The sequence below is a fragment of the Hydra vulgaris genome, chromosome 12 (assembly GCF_038396675.1).
Source record: "Hydra vulgaris chromosome 12, alternate assembly HydraT2T_AEP".
Lineage (NCBI taxonomy): Eukaryota > Metazoa > Cnidaria > Hydrozoa > Anthoathecata > Hydridae > Hydra > Hydra vulgaris.
The window spans coordinates 14,679,823-14,707,013 of NC_088931.1; the positions used below are offsets into that span (position 1 = coordinate 14,679,823).

The 27,191-nt window shown below is 27.5% G+C and overlaps 1 protein-coding gene across 2 annotated transcripts in view; it reads left to right on the forward strand.

The window, feature by feature from the left end:
* The window catches only part of LOC100208992 (adhesion G-protein coupled receptor G6), a 104,409-nt gene that overhangs the window by 36,691 nt on the left and 40,527 nt on the right, over positions 1-27,191 (forward strand). For both annotated transcript variants that reach the window (XM_065812288.1, XM_065812289.1), the window contains exons 3-5: positions 9,183-9,509; positions 9,601-9,924; positions 10,004-10,110. In XM_065812288.1, coding sequence (XP_065668360.1) covers positions 9,183-9,509; positions 9,601-9,924; positions 10,004-10,110 — 758 coding nt within the window. The remainder of the gene's footprint in view (positions 1-9,182; positions 9,510-9,600; positions 9,925-10,003; positions 10,111-27,191) is intronic.

Here is a 27,191-nt window from a genome sequence, read left to right on the forward strand (position 1 = left end):
ATGCCAAAAAAGACTTTCCGATTCTTAATTGGAGAAAATTGCATTCAAATACATTGCCAGAACTCTCTTCATTAGCTAGACAAATTTTAGCTATTCCAGCAAGTTCAACTAAATCAGAGAGAGTTTTTAGCTCAGGTGGAAATGTCATCCGATCATCTAGACACAACTTACACCCAGAAAATGTAGAACAAATCATCTTAATCAGAGAAAACATTTTCTTGTTGGAAAAGTTTGGCAAAAAAATTCTGAATTAATATTTGAAAAAGTTGTTTACATTTGACAAATGTCATTTGTGTCTATTTGTCAAAACCATGTTTAAATTTTTTTTTACTTGGATTTTAATAAATTTGTTTTCAAAAATTGTTAAATTTCTTGTCTCGTCTCATTCTCGGTCTCACAAGAAGTACTAACTTCTCGTCTCGGTCTCGTCTCGGTTTGAAAAAACCTAGTCTCGCTCATGGTTAAAGTTGAGTATAGATGGTCAAATCTGTGAAAGAGATTGGGCATTGGTTTGAAATATATCCGTTTGTACTGCAAAAGATTCTAAGTGAATGGTTTTGAAGCCAAACCCATTCACTTGCTTTGAATGTGTCAATTTCTAAATTTAAGAAAACCATCTGAACTTAAAGTTTACTAATAACAATTATAATAACTGATAATTGTTATCATTTTTCCCATGTCCCCTTTCCCATGCTTTTGTGATATGATTTAAACTACAAACAGGATATTATAGCCTTTACTATATATCCTGTCTTATTTTTCAATGATAATAGCTAAAGAACTTTTTTAAATATATTACTACTTTTATTTTATTAGTTTAAATAATACAGCGATTTTGTGAATTTCAAAATAACAAAAATTGTTTGTATGCACTAATAATATAAATAAAAGTATATAACTATTTCTGTTAAAACTTCATTCACCGGTGACTTTATTTTCAACAGTCGGTTGATCATCAAATATGTACTGTTCCATGTTGTGATGCAGTCAGTAATCACAGATTTTCCACACTTGTTAATGAGTTTCTAAATTGCCACACTTGATTTTCTACCTTTGATACAACTTGTTTTGTTTCTGAGACAGTTGCACCATAATGTTGGTAAGTTGGTTTTATAAGAAGCTCAAGTGTGTGAGCCATACAGGACATTCAACGATATGGAATTAAATTACTGTTAATTTAAATTTGCTAAAATTTACCATAACTTTGGTAATAAATTCCAGTAATTTTGTGTAAATCATGGTTAACCTAAAATAGTTTAAAATAACCATGAAATAATAACTTCATGGTTATTTTTGGTTACAAACATTGGTTATTGATAATAATGGTTATATAGTTTGGTTACTAATATTAACTAGATTTAATTGTAAGTTGTTTCACATTATTTCTTTTATTTTGGGTTTCTAGGGTTATTTTGTTCTTTTGACACGCTGATAATAGTATATTTATTTTAGGCAATCCACTGTTTTTATACAATTTAAGTTCGACTAACCCTAAAATATCACAAATTTGGCTACTGGAAATTTCTATTCACTCTTATAGGCTAGTTTATAACATTTAAAAATTGTTAAGCATTATTGAATTTAAAATACAATGTTTTACAATTTTAATTGTTAATTACCTGGAAATTTATACCTTGGTTCAAATGTTTTTATCATCTTTCGAAATGACAGCTGATCTAGCAAATCCAGTGGGTAGCTGGTATTGACAATCATTTCAATCACGCTGTCCTAATGCAGTCCATGTTCACTTAATTCTGTTGGCCACTTGGTTATTTGACTTTTAAAGCACTCTCCTATTGTCTGAGTCTTTGTTTTTCCACTATTTCGGGAAGATGTAGAATCATTATCATCAATTTTACGCTTTAAAGATTGGTTTTTTGCATCTCATTTTTCCTTTATGTATTCTGTGAGTATGCGTTACCAAGTTATTGAAATTTTTTTCCGGCAAGAGTTGTGCCACATGTGCCCTTATTATTCTTGTCCTGAACTAAGTATGTGGATGCGTCAGTATTTTTATCGTAAATAAAAAATTTTCATACATCACTTTCACGTTTCCTACCAGCTAACAACCTTGATTAACTCATTTTTTCATTGATTGATTTTTAACTCTTTAGCATCTTTAAATATTTATATATTTTTGTAACAAAAGATTAAATGTATTGTTGGCGTAAAAGTTTGACTCTTACATCAATGATTCCTTTAATCTTTTGTTATAAAAGAAATTCAAAGCATGACAAACAAGCCAAAGAGCATGTGACAAGATTGGTGTCAGACGTGTGCAACAACAATAAAGGAAGTAAAAATAAAATAAGTAAAAAATTAGTAAAAAAAAAAAATAAATAAAAAAAAATAAAATAGTAAAAAAATTAAATAGTAAAAAAATTATTACTCTCAAAATTATTGCATAATTTATTTTATGTAATGAATTATGTATTTTATATATTAGTTACTTTAATACGTTATTCACTTTTATTGTGGAATTTTTGATTGTTATAATAATTCTTAAAATATCTGCATTCTATTACAATAAGAAAATATATTTTTATAAGCAGTGCAAACTTTCAAAACTCTGTGTCAAATTTTTATCAAATAAGTAATGTTGTTAATAAATAAATAAAAAGGTAGTGTGACAACATAAGTGCATTGCACCATTCCAAACACACCTGACAAAACATATATTGGTTTAACAGAGGGCATGTGGAAAATTAGATGCTCGAACCACAAGCAATTGTTCAAAAACAAAAAGTTACAAGCACAACCACGCTTTCAAAATCCATAAAGAATACAAAGGATAAGTTAAAAATAACACCCAATTGAACATGGTCCATCATAAAAAGCAACCCTGCATACAACAACATAATTAAAAAACGGCTATTAAAATATATAAAACCACAAAAACTTTTTTGACAAGAATGTTTTTGTTTTTTTAATTCAAAATGTTTTTATTTTAGTTTGTTTTCTTTTTTTATTATTTAATATTTCAAAATTGTTTTAAAAACTGGCTTAAATATAAAGATGCATATATATTGACTGACTTAAATAGGGAGATTAAGTAGGGAGTGTACATACTTCAACTGACTAAGATAAGGAGAACATGCAAGGAGTGCAGATACATGGGCTGAGGGTTTTGGTTTGTGCTAGGCAATCTATCAATTTAAAAAAAAAAAATATTTTTAAGTTTTTAAACTTTTTCTGCTCTTCTTTTTAACAATGTAATTTTTGCAATTTAAGACAACCAAGCAATAGTAAGGCAAAGATTGACACATCTTTAGAAAATGTATTTTTCTCTTGATATGACAAAATTACTTTGATGTGAAATATTTTTACGTGTTAACTAATGATACTGCTGCCAGTAACTGATAAAAAGTTTAATTAGTCATGTAACATTGATTTGATTTTGTTGTTGTTACCCACTATATGTGGTAACATTGAAATTAGTATATTTTGTGTTGTAAATGTTAATTTATATTGTGAGAGGTGAAATTATCACTGCAGTTAATGACAAACAAACCAAAGAAAACATTTTAAATATATACCAGCACCAACCTATTTTTTTGACCTAAATTAAAAGGTTTTAAAATTATTAGGCTCTTCAACGCATTAAATACTCAATATCTGACTCTCAAAATCTCACAGCATTCTAATTTTTCCAAAATAATGACATAATTTTTTACATCTTCATGTTCTGATGTTTTGTTCTTAACAGTATTATGCAACATTATGTGTGCATTTTAACTTTATTTTAACAATACATTAAATGTCAACAGATCTAAAAACCGACACTGTATGTGTCAGTTTTTAGATCTGTTGAGATTTAATGTATTGGTACATTTTTTTTGTTAGATTTACTCTTTTAAATTAGGGTTTGTTTTGTTTGATTATATTTCATGTAATTGTGAAAAATTCATTAGACATAAAATATTTGACCAACTTTTGCTTGATTATTGCTCATGGGGTGACTTAAGCATTCCTGTCAATGTTATCCCAAAACTGAAATATGCGTTTTAAAAAAAAAATGTTTAAAAAAAATCTTAAATGTTTAGTATTAATAGCAACATCTTAAAAACACATGTAAAATATTATTATAGTACGGTTTTACTTATATTTTAACTAATGCTTTTCAGTAACAAAAAAACAGAAATTAAATTTATGCTCGTTGTATTGTGTTGTTATTTATGCTTACTATTATGCAGATGAAAATAGTTATAGTTGTTCATTTAATATCTAGCTACAACATCTTTTAAAATAATTTAAACAATAGCACTGAGCAACAAAAAAATATATATATTGTTTTTGTATCTTTAGCAATTTTATTCAAACTATACTAATTTTGGGCTGAGAAAAAAGAAAATGACAACAAAAACTTTTTTTTAGCTCTAGTTTCTCAGATACACAATAGCAATAAATTTTTATTTCAGTTTGCAATAGAGCAATATGACATATAATATACATATTCTAATAATATTTATATATTCTAACAGTTTTAAACAAAGAAATCATGATCATTAAGCTAATAGGTATAAAGATGATTATGTTGTATTTTCTCGAGATCGTAATCTTTTTGCTTTCTTTTTGTAGACTAGTTCTGGAGCATCCCTACTCACAAACCAACAGTAATCTGCAAGCATAGCACCTCATTCCAACAACTCTGATATCTTTTTTCCATTACAGAAATAACTTGGTGAAACCTTTCCCTATTTTCATCACTAGCAGCTCCACAACTTGAGGGAATGGGGGGGGGGGGGGGGAAGTCTAGGTGTGAGTGTAGGAAATTTTCAACACAATTGGTTTAAATTATTTTATAAATGAAGAGATACCATTAAATAGTAATCATTGTTATCAAAGAAGAAGAAGAAGAAGAAGAAGAAGAAGAAGAATTTTATTACTAACTTTTAGTATTTTTATCTTTCTCTAATTTAGCCAAGATCATATAGAGCTATTTTTTTTATACTGAGTCAACAGTTGCAAAAAAAAATTGTCATTTTTACAGGTCAGAAAGATTGCATAAAAACTCATCATTGTGTACCCAAACCAAAATCAACCCTGAACTCATGTCCCCAGAAAACCATTTTGGGGGATGATAGCCCATATATAGGAGAACATTTAGATATAAATTTGGAAATCAAACTATTACGTCCAAAAAATATATTTTGATTTTAAATTTTGAAGCTGATAGAATAGGCCTAAAAAATTGCAAAATGACAGGGAATTTTGCATTTTTACAGCATTTATTTTTCTTTTTTAAAAGTCATTTCATAGTTGTTACAACAAAAGTAACATTCTTACGTATATAAAACAACATTTCTGAATGAAAATATCATATTGGGAAATACTTCTTTAAGATTACAGTATTCCTAATTTTGGTTTGAAAAAGACCCTTTCAACTAAAATGAATGCTTGCTGTTGAGGTCTACAACACAATTCAGAAGCTTCTTTTCATATTCTGGATGACTGGGATTACGTTTGTATTGATGCCAATATACATTGAAGTTGTGATGCAAAGATTCTGTGGCCTGTTCAGAAAACACTCCAAGGCTTGACTTGTGGCGGTCAATAAAATGCTTCACATGAAAAAAGACTGCATGCATCTTTGAGGTGATGGAGGTGTTTGGCAACCTCAGGAAAGAAACTTTCAGGAACTCCTTGATCTTGTCTGCAAAGTTGGGAGAAAGATTATTTCCAAAGCAAGAGTTCACAACCCTTTCAAAACATTTGAAAGTTTCAACAAAAGGCACGACATTGAATGAAGAGCTTTGTTCAGCCAGATTTTGTAGAACATCTGTATGCTTCAATAGCTTTTGATAATCATTTCCAGCAAATTGGCCATGAAAAGGCTGTTCCCGAATATGAAGAGCAGCAAGCCATTGATTGGCATCAATGTCATCAGCCATGTTTGATACAAGTTTTTGTAGCAATGCTTTACTACTCCAAGAAGAAAATGTAGCTCCATTGGAGGGATAGAGTCCAATAAGAGTGTTTGGTTGTCCAAGCAAATAATTGGTTTGTGAACAACATTTTTAAACTCTTTTACTCTTCTCAAAATTGACCCACTCCTTTGAAATGCATCAAAGTCAGCTCAACAAAAGAAATTTTCTGCAACTGGAGTAAATTCAAAACGGTTTTCAAGTTTGAATAACTCTCTGGTAGGTTTCCAGAAACAGCAATTAATAACTGGCGCTTCACACCTGTGTCTTTTGCAACATGCTTTAAGGGAAAAGAAGAATCCGCTCTGTTTACTTCAATAACTCTCAAGGATACTTTCAAAAAGCCACCTCCACCATTAATTCTTACTTTGATCAATGGTTCTCCAGGAATATTTCACATCTTTGCAGTGAACAACAACTCTGGTTGAATCTTTCTTTGTTGAATCCTGAATGTGATTTGAAGTGAGCTGTTTTGTAAGGCTCAAGCTTGTCACAAAATTTTTTTTCAACAATCTGATGAGGAGTGGCTTGATTTAGTGATAATGCAAGTTTTTTCATGCCACAATTAGAAAGTCCAGTTTCATTTAGAACCTTGAGCATATCTATAGCTATTAGCTTTTTCTCCTCAGGAAAGAGTTCCCTTGCCCTGGATGGCTCTAAGAAAAGACTATGCTATTAGACACAGGAGATTAATGCTTATGATTTTCCAGTTGTTCCAGGTATGATACAGTTTAAAACTGTATCATACCTGGAACAGCTGGAAAACTGTTGCCTCCCTTTGCTTGACTGAGATGGACAGTGCCATGAGGAAGAGGTTTTATTTGAGATGACCATAGTTGCAACCATCTCTGCAGTCACTGCATCTTTTGAGGCAACTACAACCAAATTTTGTCGCATTGTCCTTTTAATTTTAAACTTTTATAGTTTACGTTTGGAATAAATTACTTTGAAACTTTAATTTTTTCTTATAATTTTATATTACATGAAACTTAAACGCAAAAAATAAAGTAACAAATAATTTATGATCAGGGTTTATTATTTATCAAAGTATTTATTTAAATTATTAACCCCTTAACAGTGGAACACTTTTTTTGTGACGGATATTTTCTAATTTAGTCCATTATTTTGAATGCTGCTTATAAATTTTTATTTTTAAGTGAGAAAAATTCTAAAATATTTATTTAGTTAATTTGCCTAATTTTTATATTTATTTAGTTAATTTGCCTAAGATTTCAATCTTTAAAAAAAAAGCATACTTAACAAAGTAACGGCTCTGTTAGATGCTAAGTTGCCCGCTTTTCTTTTTGAAATATCTTTTGACTATCCCCTCATGAAGGCACAAAACCAATATTTGCCAAGTTTTCCATTTTTGAATGAGTGAAATTGATTTTCCCGTTGAAGGTAGCCAGTTACAAATTTGAGGAGTTCATTCCCAGTTAAACTATAACCCCAGTAAACAAATGATTGGAACGAATGCTCCGTCATTCTTTCTGTTTCATTTGAGAGTATTGTTGTTTTATTGGAGCCATGGAAACCTTTGTTGTTGTTTTTTTTTGCAAATTTTGATTGTTGAGACTGGAATGCCATGTTTGAATATAGCTTTTCTCAGTGAGGTATTTTTTTTTCATATCAGTTAATGCAGCTAGTAGATCATCTTCATTGTACGCTTTTTCTTTTTCAGTTGACATTTTAAAGTAAGTGAGTTGAGTTAAATTGTGTGAGTGATGATTATATTGAAAAATAATATAATAATGGGTTTTTAATAAGTAAGTGATGATTTTATTGACAAATAACATAGTAATTTTTAATTAAAATGGGATTAATACTATGCTAATAAGATAAAGATAGACACTTTGTCACTTGTAAAAAAACTAAACCAAGTAATTAATTGAGTGTGCGGTTTTATCAGAAAAGAGAGTTTTTTTTTTACTTTTTTGATTTTTTATTTAAATCTTTGTTCTAGCTACATAAAATTTATAAAATCAGAATGGAAATTAAATTTCCACCAAGATAGTGTCAAAATTATAATTATACCATTTTCGGTTCTAGCGCTATTTTGTTTGCAACAATAAGAAATATATAAAATTTTTTGACTCCCAGTTAAAGTTGTATAAAAAAAGAAAAAAATGGAGTTGAATCAGCATATAATTTTATCAATTCGAATAGAGGAGATAATTTTGTATTCAAATCTATTTTTATTTTTTTTATAACCATATCCGTTTAGTTTTTGTTTGATAATTTTGATCAGTGTGCGGAATAATATGGTGTGCAGTTTGCACTCCTGGTTTTACTCTATAAATTATGCAAAACGCTTTTAAATTACTTCAAACGATTGTTTATAATAAACACATTTTATTTAAATTATCAAAGATTATTTTATATAATTATTTTTATTAAGTTAAATATGTTTTTTTTTTAACAAAATACATCCTAGTTAAATAATAGCACATTTATTAAATAAATAGCAATTCTGTTTTTAAAATCTCTTTTTAATTAATTTTTCTATTACTCTTTTATTAAATTACTCTTTTTAATTAATTTTTCTTCGTAGTAAACAAAAAAAATGTAGTTCAACTTAAGCGTTTACAATTACGGTTACAATACGCAACTTTGAAACTTTGACCTTTTCTAAAGGTTTTTTTAAAGCTTTTAAATAATTTTTTTTTTAGTTTTTTTTCTCTCTCTCTTTCTCTCTCTTTCTCTCTCTTTCTCTTTCTCTCTCTCTCTCTCTCTCTCTCTCTCTTTCTCTCTCTTTCTCTCTCTCTTTCTCTCTCTTTCTCTCTCTCTCTCTCTCTCTCTCAATATATATATATATATATATATATATATATATATATATATATATATATATATATATATATATATATATATATATAAGCAAATCTGCATGACATCTGGCTTAATATTTTCAGAATTTGAAAAATATTCTTTCCTATAGTGAGAGAAGCAGTGGTAGTAGATCCAGGGTTGGGGTTGTATTTATTCATAAACTCCTATCATAATAAATTGGATACTTAGTTTCCTAATCTTATTAACTAGATTAAAAGTATCCTGTTATAAAAATCAAGTAATTATTTAATTGCAAGAATTATTTGCATTCTTATTATTTGTTTCTACAAATTTTTAACTTTTTTTGAAATTTTGTCTTCAATTTGTTTTTAAAATAGTTATTGAAATTTAAAGTTTAATAATTATATTTATATGTAGATATATTTAAAAAATAAATAAATATATTTACATTATTTTTACTTTTTAAAGCTCAGATTGTCACAATTGTGTCTAAAATTCAATTTCGAAATTTATACAACTCTGCAGTTTTATACAACTGCATGTATAATGCTAATGAAGATTTAAGTACTTTTGCATACTGGCTTTTAAATGGAAAAGTTGTGTTTGTTGGATTTAGCATGTATGAATTAGCAACTGACATGTTACCATTTGAAAGTTCAAAAAAACAATATGAAGTACCTCCACTGGCAATTACTAGCTATGACATGATTGGTTCCTATCAGTGTGTTATATTTGATAACAATACAATGATAGAGAAAGTAATATCTGATGTTTTTGTTATTGCAAGGCAGCCAGGTTTTTAATTTTAATGTAATTATTTTTTAACATTAGATTATAAAGGGTTTAAGTTAGTTTTGTTTTTTATACAATATAATTTTATTTTAAGAACCCAGTTTTATAACTGATCCTTTTGTCATTGAAGAGAGTAAAGTAGAAGTTGGCAGCTCTATTTCCATACGGGGGTGTCGGTTTAATACACATTTTAAACTAAAAGAAAATGATGTGTACTGGCTTAAAGATGGCATAAAAAAAATTAACGCTTCTTTTTATGGATATGAATTTGATAATCCACCCTATAGATATATATTTGATGATATTTTTATCAATCAACTCAACTATTTTGATCATGGCTATTATCAATGTGTAATAAACTTATTTGGATACTCAAGCAACAAGATTAGAAGTGGTCATGTTAATTTACAATTGCTAGGTGACTAAATTTAATGTATTTAAAAATAGTTTAAAAGTTTTTTTTTTTGAATTAATATTTTAAAAACAAATTGTTTAAGATGCATCTTTTATGAAGCTTAAATTGTGGTTAAACAGAGAACGGATTTTAGAATATCTAAAGCAATCTTCTGATTCTAAAGTGTTGAGAAATTTTGTTAAAAAAAGTGTAAGGTATTTTTTTTCTTATAGTATTCCTTTCTTTTTTTTAAATTATGTTAATTTTTGGCTGATAGCTTTAATTACTCTTTGATGTTAATTGCATTATATGTTATGCGCATATAGTAAGTGACCGGGGCACCGGCCCTGGCTAAAAATGAGACTTTTTGCAAACTCGGCCTGGCAAAATTATAAAATTTTAATATAGGGTTAATAGCCGGGGCTAGAAAAAGATTTTTAATATTTTTTGTAGTACAATTTTATACTTACATTTACTATTTATTATATACTGGCATATATTTATATATTTTTAAACTCTGATTTACTTCCAACAAGATTGCAAGCAACCTCTCCTAAGTTATGAGTTACTTTAAAATAGAGGATAGGTTAAAATTCTTGAAAATGGTTAACTGAAGTTGTTGAATGTATTAAAAAGGAAAACATGAAGATGGGGAAGAGTTACAAGGTTTTTTTGATGTGCAAGGAAAAAAACTGGATTAATAAAAGTTTTTATAGCATGAAGGAACAGATACGGTAAAAGGATGCAACTTGTTGAATAAGAAACCAAGTAAGAATGAGTTTTGGTTTATTGTAATAGAGATGATAGCATCGACCATGATAGTATTTGTAGAAAAAAGAAAGAAATGCAACCTTACATTAGTGGAAGAGTGGTTGGCAAGCTTGGTAGATAAAGAGACCTACTTTATTTGCCAAGCTTGGCAGTAGGTCTAACTACATTTACAATGTTTATACCTTGTCTGAGAGTAAGAGGGTGTTATTCGTCAATATAGGAATGCCAACAATATTGCAATATTTCTTTGCAATAAATGAGTTTTGTTGTCTAAAAAAAATTTAAATCCACAAGCCATTTCAAGCGTTAGACTGTTACAGACGAGAGATCAGATTAAAAACTGGCTGCTTGTTCTAAGCAATAAAAAAGTGAAGATTTTTTGTCAAGACAAGAGTATAGAGTTGAGTCATTAGCAAATAGAGGTACTTTAAATGTAAAATTCTCATGAAGATTGTTATTGTGGATAAGTAACATTACAGTAGCAAAAATAGAACTTTGTGATACCCTTAAAGTTACTTGAAATAAAGAGGAGTGTAGGCCTTCAAGAATAACTTTAATATTACAGTTAAAAATAAATAATTTAATAATCTCAAAAACTTTATAAAAAGAAACAAATAACAGAGTAAAGACTAATCATAGGATAGTTGGAGAGGTCAAAGTATTTTCTTGAGTTTTGAAAAGTTGGAACTACTTATTTAGGACTTTTTAAAAGTTTAGCAAAAATTGAAGAGAATTCTGGAGAACACTTTTTTAAGACTATGATGTAAATCTTGTCTGGAGAACAAACTGTAATATTGTTTAATTGAGAATTAACTTTAGCATTAGAAGCTAAAGTGATTTTGATGTTTAACAATGGATTAACCTGTTTAACTGGCTGGAGTGTGGCCATGTGGTTCAAGAGTTAAATTAGAGTAAGATTTCTTCGCAAAAACTCTGCGTTATTTTGGGAGAAGTAAAAAGTCAGACCCATGAATTAGAGATTAAATGTTAGGTTTACTTTAGTTGATGACACTGTTGAAAATTTATCAAAAGTCTCTAGAACCTAACATCTGAGATAAGAAACAAGATTTAGTAAACTGAGAATAACAGAGCTTAACATCAGACTGGACATTTTTACATTGGCTTCTTAGAATAATAAAAGGACATTTGTTTATAGGAGAGATGTTCTTGTAAAAAAGATAAAAAAAATGAATACTGTTTAATGAAGCAACTGCTCAAGATGGTAAAAAATGCGGAGTAGAATGAGGATTGACTTAACATTGAAGAGAAGGAATAGAAGCTTCTAAGCTTTTATTCCAGAAGGAATAAAAGCTTCCAAGATGCGCATTATGCATACATATTATGGTTATAAACATATATGTTTGCTATTTATTTAGATACTGGCAAGCAATATTCTTTCATATTTATATAAAATTTAGTATTTATATAGTGTAGTTTTTAGTGTAAAATTTAGTATTTATATAGTGTAGTATTTGCCAAAAGGTAAGATGATCAGCTGGATGTGTGGTGTGACTCACGACATGAATGAACATGACAAGAAAAGGAGGCATAATCTTAGACAGGTTAGAAACAAATGTCTTATCGGACAACATTTGTTAGAGAAGATTAATGTGATTTAGGTATCAGCATGTAGAGAGGTAGCAGCTTCAGTAGAAAATAGTAGTGGTAGAAGTAAGAAAGCTTAAAGAGAGTGTCTTTTATATTGTATAAATGATGTTTAGTTAAGGAAAAAAATGTTCTAGATTGTTTATATTAGAGAAACAGCATAAATAAAATTTGCAATTTCACAATCAGTGCATAATATATATATATAAATATATATATATATATATATATATATATATATATATATATATATATATATATATATATATATATGTATATAAATTTATATTTGTATAAATTTATATACATGTATAATTGTAGAAAGATTTTGATCCTAGGGAAGTTTTTGATAAGCTGCACGTATGTTAACAACTGTCTTATGACCTTGTGTTTTGTTTTGAAATTCTGATTTTTAGAAGTTCTAGTTGATAAAGTTTTTAATAAATGTAATAACTGATATCTTATAAACTATTCTAGAACTATACTAAACTATACTAAACTATATAGAGCAATTTTTCTGATTTTAAATGGAAAAGAGAATTAGAGAATGCGGGAGAAGTTATTTTGAGAAGTTATTTTTTTAATACCAAATTAAAAGGATTGTTTACAAATTACAGTTTGAAGTTTACAGTTGAATTTACATGTGGAAGAAGCTGAGATAAAGCAAGATTTTCAAGAATTTTGGGTATTGTATTGAGATTTGATATGAGGCACAGATCAGTGAGTTCAAATACTATTTGTCCTGATTTTTTGGGAATTGGTGTAATTTAAGCAACCTTGAAAGAGGCTGAAAAAATTCTTGATTTGAATAATTGATTGGACTAAATAATTCTGAACATGATTTAAGAATGTTTGTTAAAATAATATCTAGTGGCAATGTATTAGATTTGAGAGTTTTAATTATATGCAAAACATCAGTGGAAGTAACTGTACCAAATGTTGTAAAAAAATCTACAGTGGGAGATTGCTCCAAAATGAAATCAGACTTTGGGATTGTAGCAAGTCTTTGGTATATTTTTTATACTTTCAAGTTTGCTTATAAAATATTGTTTTATTGTATCACATTTTGCTACTGGTATTGTGTTATTAATTTTAGGGTTATTTGAATGAAGTATTTCTTTGGCAATATTTCATGTTTTTTTTTGATTACCATGTGCTGAGTTTTTCCTTATAATAATTACATCTAGATTTGTGAATTGCTTTAGGTGCCACTCAGCACACAGTTTTTTTATCTGATTACTAGTTTTTCTACACCGACGCTTCATTTTACTATGTAGGCTTTTTTGGATCTTTGCATTTGAAGATAATCATTTACTATTATGCTTGCTAAGTCAAATTGAATATTTTCAAATGGGTGCCAAATTATAAAGAACGGTTGTTATATTTTTTCTAATTTCTTTAGCATAATCATCCACATTAATTCCAGGTAAAAAACACCATGGCATCACTTGCATTTTTTTTATAAAACATGATAAGTTTAGTTTTTTAAAATTTTGTTTCAAAACCAAACGGTTTTACTTTATAAAGGTTGATGTTGGAGTGTTACCCAGTCCAAATAGTGGTCTGAAATACCCTAGTCTGATACTTGAATATTGTTGAGTGAAACGTCAGCATGACGGTTTATTACTAAATCAAGCAGGTTGGCAATGATAAGGGTTTAATATTTAAGTTATCTTTGTATATTATTGTAATGCGTCCACCATGATTGTCATATCAGGAGTGTTAAATTGTTTTAAAAACCTGGTGGTACCATATCTTTTTGAATTATAGCAGGATTGTCTGGCTATAATTCATTATTTTATCTCAGTGTGTTGGTTGTCAGTATAAAAATAAGCTCTAAGTTGTTCTAAAACAATTTGTAATATCTGGCAACATTAAGTTATTTTTGATGTATTTAGTATCATTTTGTATATTTTAGACTGTTTTTTTCATAGCTGTATTTTCAAGCAAAGTTTTATTGATATTTTAATAATGAAGTTTATTTTGGTGTTGTTATGGGAAGGTAAAATAAGGCTGTTGAAAATTTTCAAAATGTCAGTCCATTGTATCAGTCAAACAAATGGACATTGTACCCATTAAAAAAAATGTTTTTTGTAAAAGTTGTAAACTGTTAATAAAAGATCTACATTCAATGATGTCATTAATCTAGAGTTAATCTTTTTCACTTATAGTTAAATTTTATATATGTTTTTGTTGCAATTATTTTAAAAGTAAAGTACAAGGAAGAAATAGCAACAACTAGCTTTTACAACACATATATTTTACAACACATATATTTTACAACATATATTTTACAACACATATATTTTACAACACATATATTTTACAACATATATTTTACAAAACATATATTTTGCAACACATATATTTTACAACATATATTTTACAACACATATATTTTACAACATATATTTTACAACACATATATTTTACAACACATATATTTTACAACACATATATTTTACAACACATATATTTTACAACGCATATATTTTACAACGCATATATTTTACAACACATATATTTTACAACACATATATTTTACAACACATATATTTTACAACACATATATTTTACAACACATATATTTTACAACACATATATTTTACAACACATATATTTTACAACACATATTTTACAACATATATTTTACAACACATATATTTTACAACACATATATTTTACAACATATATTTTACAACACATATATTTTGCAACACATATATTTTACAACATATATTTTACAACACATATATTTTACAACACATATATTTTACAACACATATATTTTACAACACATATATTTTACAACACATATATTTTACAACACATATATTTGTTACAAATTAATGAACGCTATTTTCTCATAACATATTAGTTTTTAGAATAAACTTTTTATGTGCACTTTAAATAATTCTTTTTTCAAATCTTTTTTTTTTAACAAAATGTTTTTTAAGAAGAAATATTTTAAATATATTAATAAGTGAACATCTTCTCTGAGGGAATAGATTTGCTCAACTAAAACTTGGGTTTCTTTGAAAGAGCTTCAAAATTTTTTTCAAAATTTTTATGTAACATATTTTCTTATAACATTTTAGTTGTTTAGAATAAACTTTTTATGTTTAAAAAAAACCTTTTTCTTAAATCTTTTTTTTTTTGTATGAACACAAAAAAAAAACACTTTTTAAAGAATAAAAGTGAAAACATTTTAAATACGATTTGTTTAACTGAAACTTGAGTTTCTTTGAATAAAATAATTATATTTTCCATTTTCCAGGTTTTGAAAGAGTTTTGTTAGAGAGAAAAATTAATAAACAAGTGAGAGTAATTCTGATTTATGCAAAGGAAAACAATGTACTTAACATGAGGAATAATAAGAAGATTATGTTCACTGTTTTAAGAAAACCTGGTTGTTCCGTTTTTTTCTAATTGAACTTTTTCAACATAAAGAAATCCTAACTATTGAAACTTTCAACAACAAGATCTTCAAATACAAAGTTAATATTGTTAAATTGTTATATTAAGATTAATGATTTGAAACTTAAAAAATAAAAAAAATGCATTTTAAACTTATTGGATGACAATTACCTATCATTTGATAATGATATGCAGGAAATAACCAACGGATGGGTTCCCAGGTGTGTGGGTAACCTTTGTAGCTTTAGAAGCCTTAACCTTGTGATGATTCAGCAAAATTTGATTGCGTTTAGCCAAGTTTTGTTCTAATTGTACCAGGGCTTTTAAAAAAAACCCAAACCAAATAGTTTTTTTTGGGTTTTTTTAAAATCTGATCAAAATTCCAAATTTTTATGATTGTATGTGTGCAGTAATTTTTTTTAATTTCATAAATTCACCTCCCTATGGCTCCAGTGTCCACTTCAGTCAAGGGAGCAACTTATTTTTTAAAAATATTTTCTCTCAATCCTTAACTTAGAACATAATATTAACATTTCTACTAAGAAATAACATTACCAACTAACACTTTTAAACAAGGGCGCTGTGCTGAAAAATAGATTGAGCACAGTAGTTTCAGCAGAGGTGATTTGAACCTCACCCTTTATATTGCAAGCCAAATGTTTTACTACTAGTCTACTTCCACATTAAATCTATATTTTATATCAAAAGGGGGCTTTTTCAACTTTAAATGATGTTAATTAATTGCCCTAAATTAAAAACATGTAACAGAATATTTTTTACTAAAAAAAAAATCACAATAAAAATTATTATGGCAGCTAAGTTATTCAAAGTTTGCAACACAAAATAAATGTTGCAAGCTAGTTTTTATACTAACATGTTTAACATGTCACTTTAAAAACTAGCTTGCACAAGTTTTCAACATGTAATCTATGTATTTACAACATGTTGCAAAATTGTAAATTATTGTCGATTGGGATGACTATGAACACTTTTTAAATATTTTTGCATCATAGAAGAAAACTGTTAGCCTAATCACTACCTTTATTTTTAACAGAATATTATACTTTCCAGCTTCCTGGAAAAGTCCTAAGTCTAATCAATACTATGTAGCAAATATCTTAATTTTCTTATTTTATATGATCATAATCGTAATTTTAAAATAGGGTGAGAATAATGTAGTGATATTGAACTTTTCATAATGATTTTTTAGATTATGGATAGATTCGTTTTGCAAGTAGATTTGTGCCTAAGCTTAGATTGTTTTTAAGAATATCTAAAATGGACTTGTTAAGAACCATTACTGTGTCTCACCACCAAGTTCTTTATTTTTTCCTTGAAGATATTATATCACCTCAATTTTGCAACTGAATCAAAGTAACATAAAATATAGCTCTATTGTATTTGTTTCTTCACCTTTTAGTAAACTTGGTACTGATGTTCATTTTTACCCCACTGTTCATAGTCAACCTTGTTGATGTTACATGTTGTAAACTTGTAGCTGATATAAAATTTTTAAAACATGTAGAATAGACAGATGAGCATGAGTATCATTTTCACCAACAAATCTTGTCTTTGTAAAGTGCATACAAGTTTCCAACATGTACTCTCATTGAATGAGGAAATTTGTAAACTTGCTTGCAAATAATGTATATTTTTTATGTTTTAAGGTTGTATGCACTTAACAAGGACAAGTCCACATTCTAGTAAACTGTAGACTAATTTTTTTTTGCCTGACAACTTTCCACTTTCAGACTGTGAATACAGTTTAACAATTTTTATATATAGTGTCTGCTTGTGTGTTTGTACTGAATTTTCCAGTTTTTAATATATATTTGGTTTAAAAAAATAATAAATTACCAACTTGCTACAAAAAAAGATTGATCAGTTTTGGATTATTCTGTAAGGAGTTCAAACTAAAAGTTATATTCTAAATACCATTTTGTATATAAATACAGTACTTACAAGAGTATTTACAGTATAAAAGTTGGAATTTGTTAATATAAAGCATTTATAAGAGTTAAAAACATATTAATCAGTTGTAAAATAGGACATTTAACAAAAAACCCAAATATATTTTATTGGGGTTTTTTTAAGGTGGGTCTTTTGGGTTTTTTTGGGTTGGGTTTTTTTGCCCTGAATTGTTCATTATGACACTAAGAATCATTAAAAAGTTTTAGTTTGCTGTCACTAAGAGGGCAAGTAAGCAAAGTTTAATTCTCAAGACAATGTGTCAGTGATAGATCATTTGCAAGCAGAACAATACTTCCCTGAAAAGTACAGCACTTAACTTGTTTTTCTGCACAGCTTCTTGTTTGTTTTATGTTTCAGAGTTAAAGGATTAAGCGAGTAGTGAGAGAGTGCAAGAGATTAAGAATGTAGCAATTAAAAGAAATTTTAAAAAAATTAAAAGAAAGAGTATTTTCTTATTAATTATAGTGGCTTTCTGAACAGGTGAATATATAAAAAATAACTAAATAAATAAATAGATAAAAATAATTTAAGAGCAAAAACAATGATTTTGTTATTTGTTATTATATTGTTAAAAATAAATGATTCTATATTTATAATGTAAATATTTTGTAAATATTATTCAGTTTTTAGACGTTTTGATGAAAGTTACTATTCCTTTGATTTCTTCTTTGCATTAAAAAAGGCTTTAATTCTAAAGGATTTTGTTGTGGAACTAAGTATATTGGTACATCTTTATCATCTAACTCAGTTTATATTAAAAGAAAATTCTTATATCCAAATGTTCTTGTATCTGTTAAAATTTTTAAATTACTGAATCAACATACAAAAATGAAACAAAATTTCTATGAATATTAGGGTGCGGTGAATTTTAATTTTTTTTAGAATTCATTTGCCAGAATGTGCAAAAGTTGTCCATTCATATTAGAATTATTCTTGAAAAATATTAAGGCTCTAGCATAATATCTTGAGTAGCCTCAAGGCATTTGAAAATTAAACGGGTCCCTAATGTAATTAAAAAAAAGTTGTTTTTTTTGAAACTTTAATACTATTTCGTTTCATTTAAGACCCAACATGACATACTTTTGAAAAAAAAATTTTTAATAATATTTGGGACTTGTTAAATTTTCAAAGGTTTCTTGGGGCACCTCAAAATAAATTCCTAAAGCATTAATACTTTTAAAGAGTACTTCTGATATGAATAGACAACTTTTGCACACCCAGGCTAAATGACTTTAAATTAAGCTTCACCGCACCCTAATGAATATGTGTATATATATATATATATATATATATATATATATATATATATATATATATATATATATATATATATATATTTATATATATATATAAATATATATATATATATATATATGTATATATATATAGAGAGAGAGACACACACACACACACACACACACACACACACACACACACACACACACACACACACACATTTTAAATTTCCAAGTTTTTGTACATTAAGAAGAATTGTAACTAATTGGTTTTAGGTAATCCCTAAAAGTGCATCAGGTCCTTTAGGTCCTTAGATGATATATCAGAGAAACTTTTACCATTTTAGGGATGAAAAACAAAACTTTTCCTAATGCATTTATTTTCATAAACATTAATAATACCTCTTAATTAGATTTATGTCAAGCCCATGCAGTTTCATGGTGACATTTTATTTGGTAAAGCAGTTACCAAACCTCATCTATTAGTAATTACAGTACTGAACCTGATGAGCCTTGTAACATTGTTTAGTGGGTCCCACTTTACAAATGTTATTAGTTAAAAGTTTCTAATATAACAGAGAAAGAGTTGTTAGACCAATTAAAATAATTTTTTCAAAAAATGTAGCTTTGTGCACTTTTTTTTCAGGCACAAATTTCTTTTTTGATTATGTTTATTTATTAAGTAATATATATAATAGTTAGGTCACCAAATAAAAATTAAAAAAAAAATGTGGTTAATTAATGATGGAGGTAAAAGGAAATAACATGGTGAGTTGATGATGTAGAAAAAAGAAAATAACATGGTGAGTTGATGATGAAGTAAAAAAAAATTGTGTAGTAAATTGATGATGAAGGGAAAAAAAAAAATAGCATTGGGAGTTGATTATTATTTTATCCAAACATTATTCAAAGAATTTTTTTAAAATGTCTAAATTATTGAAAGTTTTTGTTGAAGGTCAGATGAAAAGCAATGAGTTCTCATTCATCGTTTTATTTTTGTTGGATTATTAGCAGTATTAAAATATCATCTTGATCTACGTAAAAAATAATTTCCGAAATTTTGTAATGTTCACAATCCTTATACAGATATTTGTTTAGAAGATTCTAATTAATCTGTTATTGCTTCTATAAGTGATGAGTATACAAGTTAACTTTTTGCAATGCATAATTTTCCAGTGCAAAATAAAACCAATGAAACAATATGTGACGCTTGAACGAAAAAAAACCAAAAAAACAATAATACAATTACAAACTAGAATCACTGCTAGTTTTAACCTGTTATAGTTTGTTAGTTATATCTATTTAACACATCTTATTGGTGTGTTTTATAGGCAATTTAATGGCACTTTAGAAAAACAATTTGAAAATTAAAGCAAGAAAATGTTCTTGAAAAAGTAACCAGGTATTGTACAAATTAGCTTCTAAAGTTTTGAGAAAAGTTGTGTTAAATATTCATGGTTTTGATGACTCATTTAAAAAATGTGTATTTTTACCAAGTGAGTATATTAGCAATCTTATTATTATATTAATTATAATATTATTACAATAATGAATATTTATATAGATATAACATCATGGTCAAAGTAGTACTTTATCGAAAATTATTATTGAAATTTTTTTTAAATGCACTGAAAAATTTTTTGCATTTGAGTTAAATTTTTGGAGTTTTCTAGGAATCTTTTTTTTTGTTTTTGGATTTTTCTAAATCTCCTTATCAACTTTGATATACTCATAAACATGTTTTTTTTTAAAGCAAGGTGTACAATTAATAACTTTTTTTTTCTGATAGCATGAATTTACTTTATTGTTTGCTCTTCTGTTAATTAAAGCAAAACAAATTATTTGAGTCTTATTCATAAATTTTTTTTTTCTTTTTTTGTAATTCACCTCCCCAAGGCCAAGAAGGCCACTACAGATGAGGAGGCTACTTGTTGTTATAATCCTCTCCTAACTCTATAACTCCAAAACACGAACCTTGACGAACAAGGCCACTGCATGGAGAAACAAGTGGGAATCAAACTCGGAACCTCTTGCTTATGAAGCGAGCGCTTTACCACTACACCACTTACCGCATAAATAGGTAATTCATAAACTTGTTATATTTAATTTTATATATATATATATATATATATATATATATATATATATATATATATATATATATATATATATATATACACACACATATATAGGAATAAATTTCAATTTATTAAATCTCATGAACATTTTTCTTATTTCATATATAAATTCACTTATCATTTTCAACAACAGAGACCAGGAATAAATAGAGATTCAAAGCTGTAGTCCATTTGGGACTTCCATGATTGAATTCTATGTGTTAGTGGTGTAGTGGTAAAGCTCTTGCCTTATTAGCAAAAAATTCCAAGATGGATTCCAACCACATTCCTGGTAATACCGCCATCAACTTATTTCTTGCCAGCGGCCTTATTTGTCAAGGTTCATGTTTATAGAGCTGACAGAGGGTTATAACTACAATTAAATCAGTGTTTTTAAAAGGGCGGATTTACTTAAGAAGCTTTGAACAAATCCGCTCTTTTAAAAAATACTGGTTCAATTATAGTAGCCTCCTCGACTGTAGTGGTTTTCTCGGCCTTGGGGAGGCAAATTAACATTAAAAAAAAACAAAGAAAAAGCCCACACTTTTGAATTATTTGAGTTTTTTACAAGACATTGCGGTGATATTTTTTTTTTATGTCTTAAATTTTTAATTTTCAACTGATTCTACTTTCTTTTATAAAATTGATATTTTCGTTTCCAAGCTTTTCATAAATATTTGTCATTTACTTATTTTTTTATTATTTACTTTGTTTTTTATGCTAAAAATTTTTTATGCTTGTTTATAAAGGTGCATCCACATTAATTGTTTTTTTCTAAATGTTATTATTAAGTTGTGTTATTTGCATAATTTAATTCATAAAAAGTATTTTTTATATATATAAAAATACTTTTTTATGAAAAAAAAAAGTTTTTTTTATATAACATACTTTTTATAGCGTAGGGTGGGGTTATGTGGGTCTTCGGGGTAATCTGGGTCTAATTCATATTTATCTGTTATATTGATAATGGCTTTAGGTATAAAGTTGTAATTTTACCACTTAGTTATAATATATTAGGCTAATTAATTTTAAAATATAACCTAGCTATGGTGTTAAAAACAGCACTTTTTTAGCTAAAATGCTAGATACATCAATAAAGTCATTTTTTTCTTCGTTTTTTAAACTTCAGAGAAAATATATTCAAATAAGGCATAAGCGTATAAAAAATGGTTATTTTGAAAGTTAAATTACTATATTTTAAAAATAGTATACCTATATGACACTAACGCACATGGTTTGTTTAAAATTTGAAATATATTCAGGTGGGGTAAAGAGGGTCTATGTATGTAAAATGTTATTATATGTAATTATATTATCGAAGTTGTTGTTAGTAACATTATAAACCTATTAGTTTCATCAGACCTAACTATTTTCTTGTTAATAATTCTTTGGAACTATTAAACTCTTATGTTTGAAGTTTATATCTTTGAAGTTTGTATTAAGAAACGTGTGTATTTATTTGTATGAAACAATACGTTCACCTAGGTCAAATAAAATATTATATAATTTTAACACCAAATATTACCTATTTGGTGTTAAAATTTTTTTTTTTTTGTGATACATTAAGATTTATGCTGATTTATTTCACTAAAAATTTAACAGGTTTTTCATAAATATTACTTTAGAAAGTATTTTAAAAATGCCAAGATGTTACAATAAATAAATAAAACCCAAGTATAATGCTGATAGTTTGGAAAGAGCAATTATGGTAGTATGTGAGAAAAAAAAGACTATCATGCTGCTAAAGAATGTTCTGTTCCTAAAGAAACATTGAGACAAAGAATAAAACAACAAGAATTTAATGCAAACAAACGTGAAGGTTGAAAAAGTGTGCTGAGTGATATGATTGTAGCTGCAGCGCAGTATTGTCAAAGATATGGTCTTCCATTAGATTCTCTTGACATTTGTAATTTAGTTGCTCAATTTTGTACAACGATGAGGATGAAAACTCCTTTTAAAAATGGAATTTCTGGAAAAGGTTGGATAATTTCTTTTAGGAAGCGTCATGTTGATAAACTTCGATTACGTAAACCTGAAATACTTAGAATTTCCAAGAGCTAAAAGTTTAACATGTGAAGTTGTAGATAAATTTTTTACTACTTTATCTGATGTAATTCATAATAATAACATTGTACCAAGTAGTATATACAATGTTGATGAGACTGAGCTCTCCACAAATCACTTAACAAAGAATGTATTTGTACATCCAAAAAGCAAAGATGCTTATGAACCGGCTGCTTCTTCTGGTAAAGCTATCTACTCGGTGCTGTTTTGTGTGTCTTCAGATGGAAGATATCTTCCACCATTTGTTGTTTTTAAGGGAGAAGGCTATCTGTATTCTAAATGGGTAGAAAATGGACCACCAGGATGTGCTTTTGTGGCAACAGCAAGTGGATGGATGCAAAACTTTCTATTTAAAAACTCGTATTTTACTTGAATTTTATAATTTTCATTTTTTTTTTTTAACTTATTTTTTTCTTTCCCTTTTTTTATTAATGTATTTACACTGGATAGCCTTTGTTGTTCTTGAAGATGGTACTAATGATTCAATAGAAGTAAATACATTTTACATTTAGGCTTGTCAAGCACTTTATACCATTTGACCAAGATCAAAAACCAATACTCTTGCTTTATGATGGTCATTGCAGTCATTTAACATATGGTATCATAAAGCGGCCATGAACAAACATATCCAAATCGTTTGTCTTCCACCAAATTGCTCACACGCATTACAACCATTAGATATGGCTGTCTTTGAAGCATTAAAGAATGAGTGGAGAAAATTTTAAAGCATTTTGCAAGAGAAATACAACACAAAAATATTGATAAGACAGCTTTTACAGGATTATTGAAACAATTATGTCAGAGACTCTCTCCAGCAAATGCTATAGCAGGATTTCGTGGTACAGGTATCTCACCATTAAGTAAAGACAAGGTGGAAAGAAGAATAACAGGTGTTGATTTTCTCAATCAATCACCTGAATTTTATAGCCCTAAATCTCCAAGATTACAAACACCAAGATCAGCTATGTGAGAAGCTTTAAGGTCAATCATATGTCCTAATGTATCTGCAGAAACAGCAGCAATAATGGAACAACAAAAACAAAAAAGGAAGAGAGTACAAGCAAAATGTGAAGAACTCCTTACAAATGAGAAAGTCAAACAACGGTTACATGAGGAACAAAAAGTTAGAGTGGAAAAAAACCAAGTTAAAAAAAAATGTACAGAAAAAACTATTACGTATATCAAAGAAATACCCAAAAAGATCTAAGTAGTGCCCAAAATAGCACGAATGTTACCATAAAAGTGCAGTGATTAACAAAATAGTTGTTTTTTATAAAAAACATCATTAAAACATTTTTAATGATGTTTTTTATAAAACATCATTAAATTTGTTTTTATTTCTCTGAGTTTTTAATTTTTATTGTTGTGCTATGTATGTATGCACTTTTTTTTTAAATAAAAATATCTTAAGACTACTTTTAAAATTAAAACTTTGTATATATACTATAAAAAAAGTGCGTGCATATAGAATGTATGTCAGATTTTTCATAAGCAGCAGTATTTTGAACCAGAACTACCAACATTTTATGTAGACCCACATTACCCTACTATGTGGGGTAATGTGGGTCTATATAGGCATCTCCAAATAAAGGCTCCCCAGACCTATTGATAGTATTTTAAGTAATATTTTTTGTTAAATTTGTTTAGTAAGATGTCCAATCATGATTTTAAGACATCTTTTGTCAGAAATCCGATACCTAAATTGTTTTTTTTAACTTAGAAGAAGTATAAAGTTTTTAAGTACAAAAGAAGAAGTATAAAGTTTTTATACTTCTTCTTTTATACTTAAAATTTTTTATAGAAAAAGTATAAAGTTTTTAAGAAGAAGTATAAAGTCAGAAATAGGTAAAAATAGACTCAGATTACCCCACCCCACCCTATTTAACAAAGTATGAAAAAGTTTTATGTAATCTTATACATAAAATGCAGATTAAGTTTAATGTTGTTTACCATCACATCATACTACATTATAATCGACAAACTTGTAGGGACAACAATTGTTTTAAAACAGATTTTGTTTTTAGTTGTTGAAATCACATTTATAAAAGTGCTTGGTTTTTTACACACATACTGATTTGGTTATGAGTTGTTAAAAACCATAAACATTAAAGATATTTTTAATTCTGTATTATTACTTTTGACAAGATAGTTAACGTGACCTATATATTTACTTCTTTGAAGTTAATATATAGTTTATTGCTGTCTTTTTATATAAGTTTTTTTTTTATGTATAATTATTGCTGTATTTAATAGATGACTTGTGAATGTTTATATTCTCGTTTTAAAAAAAAACATGCACGCATACTTGTAGGCAGAAAAACAAATATTCGTAAATTTTCCAGCAAAACCATTAAGATGTTTGTATGTTTAGTTAGGAGATTTATTCACTTATTGATTTTTTACCAAAAGTTAATTTATTTCAACCAGTTGTTGAGTCATTAGTTACTCAAAAAGATGTAAAATTAATGCGGATTTAAAAGTTATAAAGTTTCTTTTGGAAAATCACCTTTTAAAAGAAGACACAGAGGCTGGATTAAAGCAATCCATAACATTTTATAACATTGAAGTTGCTCCAGTTTCTAGTTCGATCCAAAAAAGAGGAGAGAAAATTATGCTAAAGTATATAAACAAAGATCCTTATCAAAATTATCATCTACAATAAAGAGCCTAATAACTCTACTGAGAAAATAAATTATGACACCAAACTACCTAATGATAAGTCTACCATTTCTAAATATTTTCAACACAATATTTATAAAGCAAAGTTTTAAACTTTTTACTTTCAATTAATACATTACTAAACTTAATTGACTTTGAAAAATAAGCTTGACTTGAACAAAGTAAACATATTTCATACCATAATCTAACATCAGATGAACAAAAGAATATTTTTTCAGACTTATCTTAAATGGTAATGTAACTCTTTAAAAAAGTTAAAACTTCACTCATGCCTAATATTAGAGGATCATCTTTATTTTGTGCTTATAAAGTGTAATATAATAAAAAATTTTAACTTCACAATAGCAAACTTGGTTTAGTTATAAACATATCGATGACATTAAATGTCTATTTGATATATAATAAAAACCAGCTGGGGCAACTAGTTTTTATTTCCTGACTGTGTATCAAACAGAATACTATATCAGAATAAACTTTTATCAGAAAATTAAACCTGATGGCTGTTTTCTTGCTGACAAAGCCTTCTATACCAGCTTGAGTTTTAATAATTGTAGTCAAAAGACTACAATTATCTGGACGCAAAATCTAGACAGCTTTCTAATGTTCCCATACATAATGTTTATAAAAAGAGGAATTTGATGTATAAAGCGGTTCCTGTTAATTATATGACTGTGAGGTTCATATAATTTGTTAGATAATACTATGTTAAATATGTCTTTGATCATTTTACTATGAGTGTAGTTGATTAATGTAAATATATATAATCAGGGTGGCCAGCAAATTTTCATGTTCATTTTCCATGACTTTTCCCTAAAACTTTAACATACAAAGCACCAAAAAATTTCACATAGGTCTTTACTTTTACCCAAAAACATAAACTTGCTTTAAAAGTGCTTTCATTGACTTTTAAATAATGTTTTTATGAGACTTTAAAAGTATATTTTTTGCAATCATATTTTGATTGTCAATTCAAATAATAACTTATCAACTTACTTTATTTGCAACTAAAATCAATCAAAATTCCCTGAGTTTTGCATAATTTATTTAACTTCCTGACTTTAACAGGATGTCCAAGTTGCTGGTCACCCTGATTATTTATAAATAATAAAAGTTTATATAAAAGCATTATATTATTATTTACAAATTAAAAAACTAAATACATTTTAAAGGAGGGTATTAGTTTTAATTTGTCTATTGTCTTTAAAAAATTTTCATCACCTTTTTGTACTGTACTGAACTCATTTTGTTCCAACACAAGTGTAAAGTCTTTAAAATCACCTAATTTTTTTACAATGCTATAATTTTTCTAAAACTAGGTCTTTATCATTTGCTGCTAACTTTCCTACCATTTTCTGTTGATTTGTTACAATAATGTAATAATATTAATATTACAATAATTTATTATTATTATTTATTGTAATTGTTACAATAA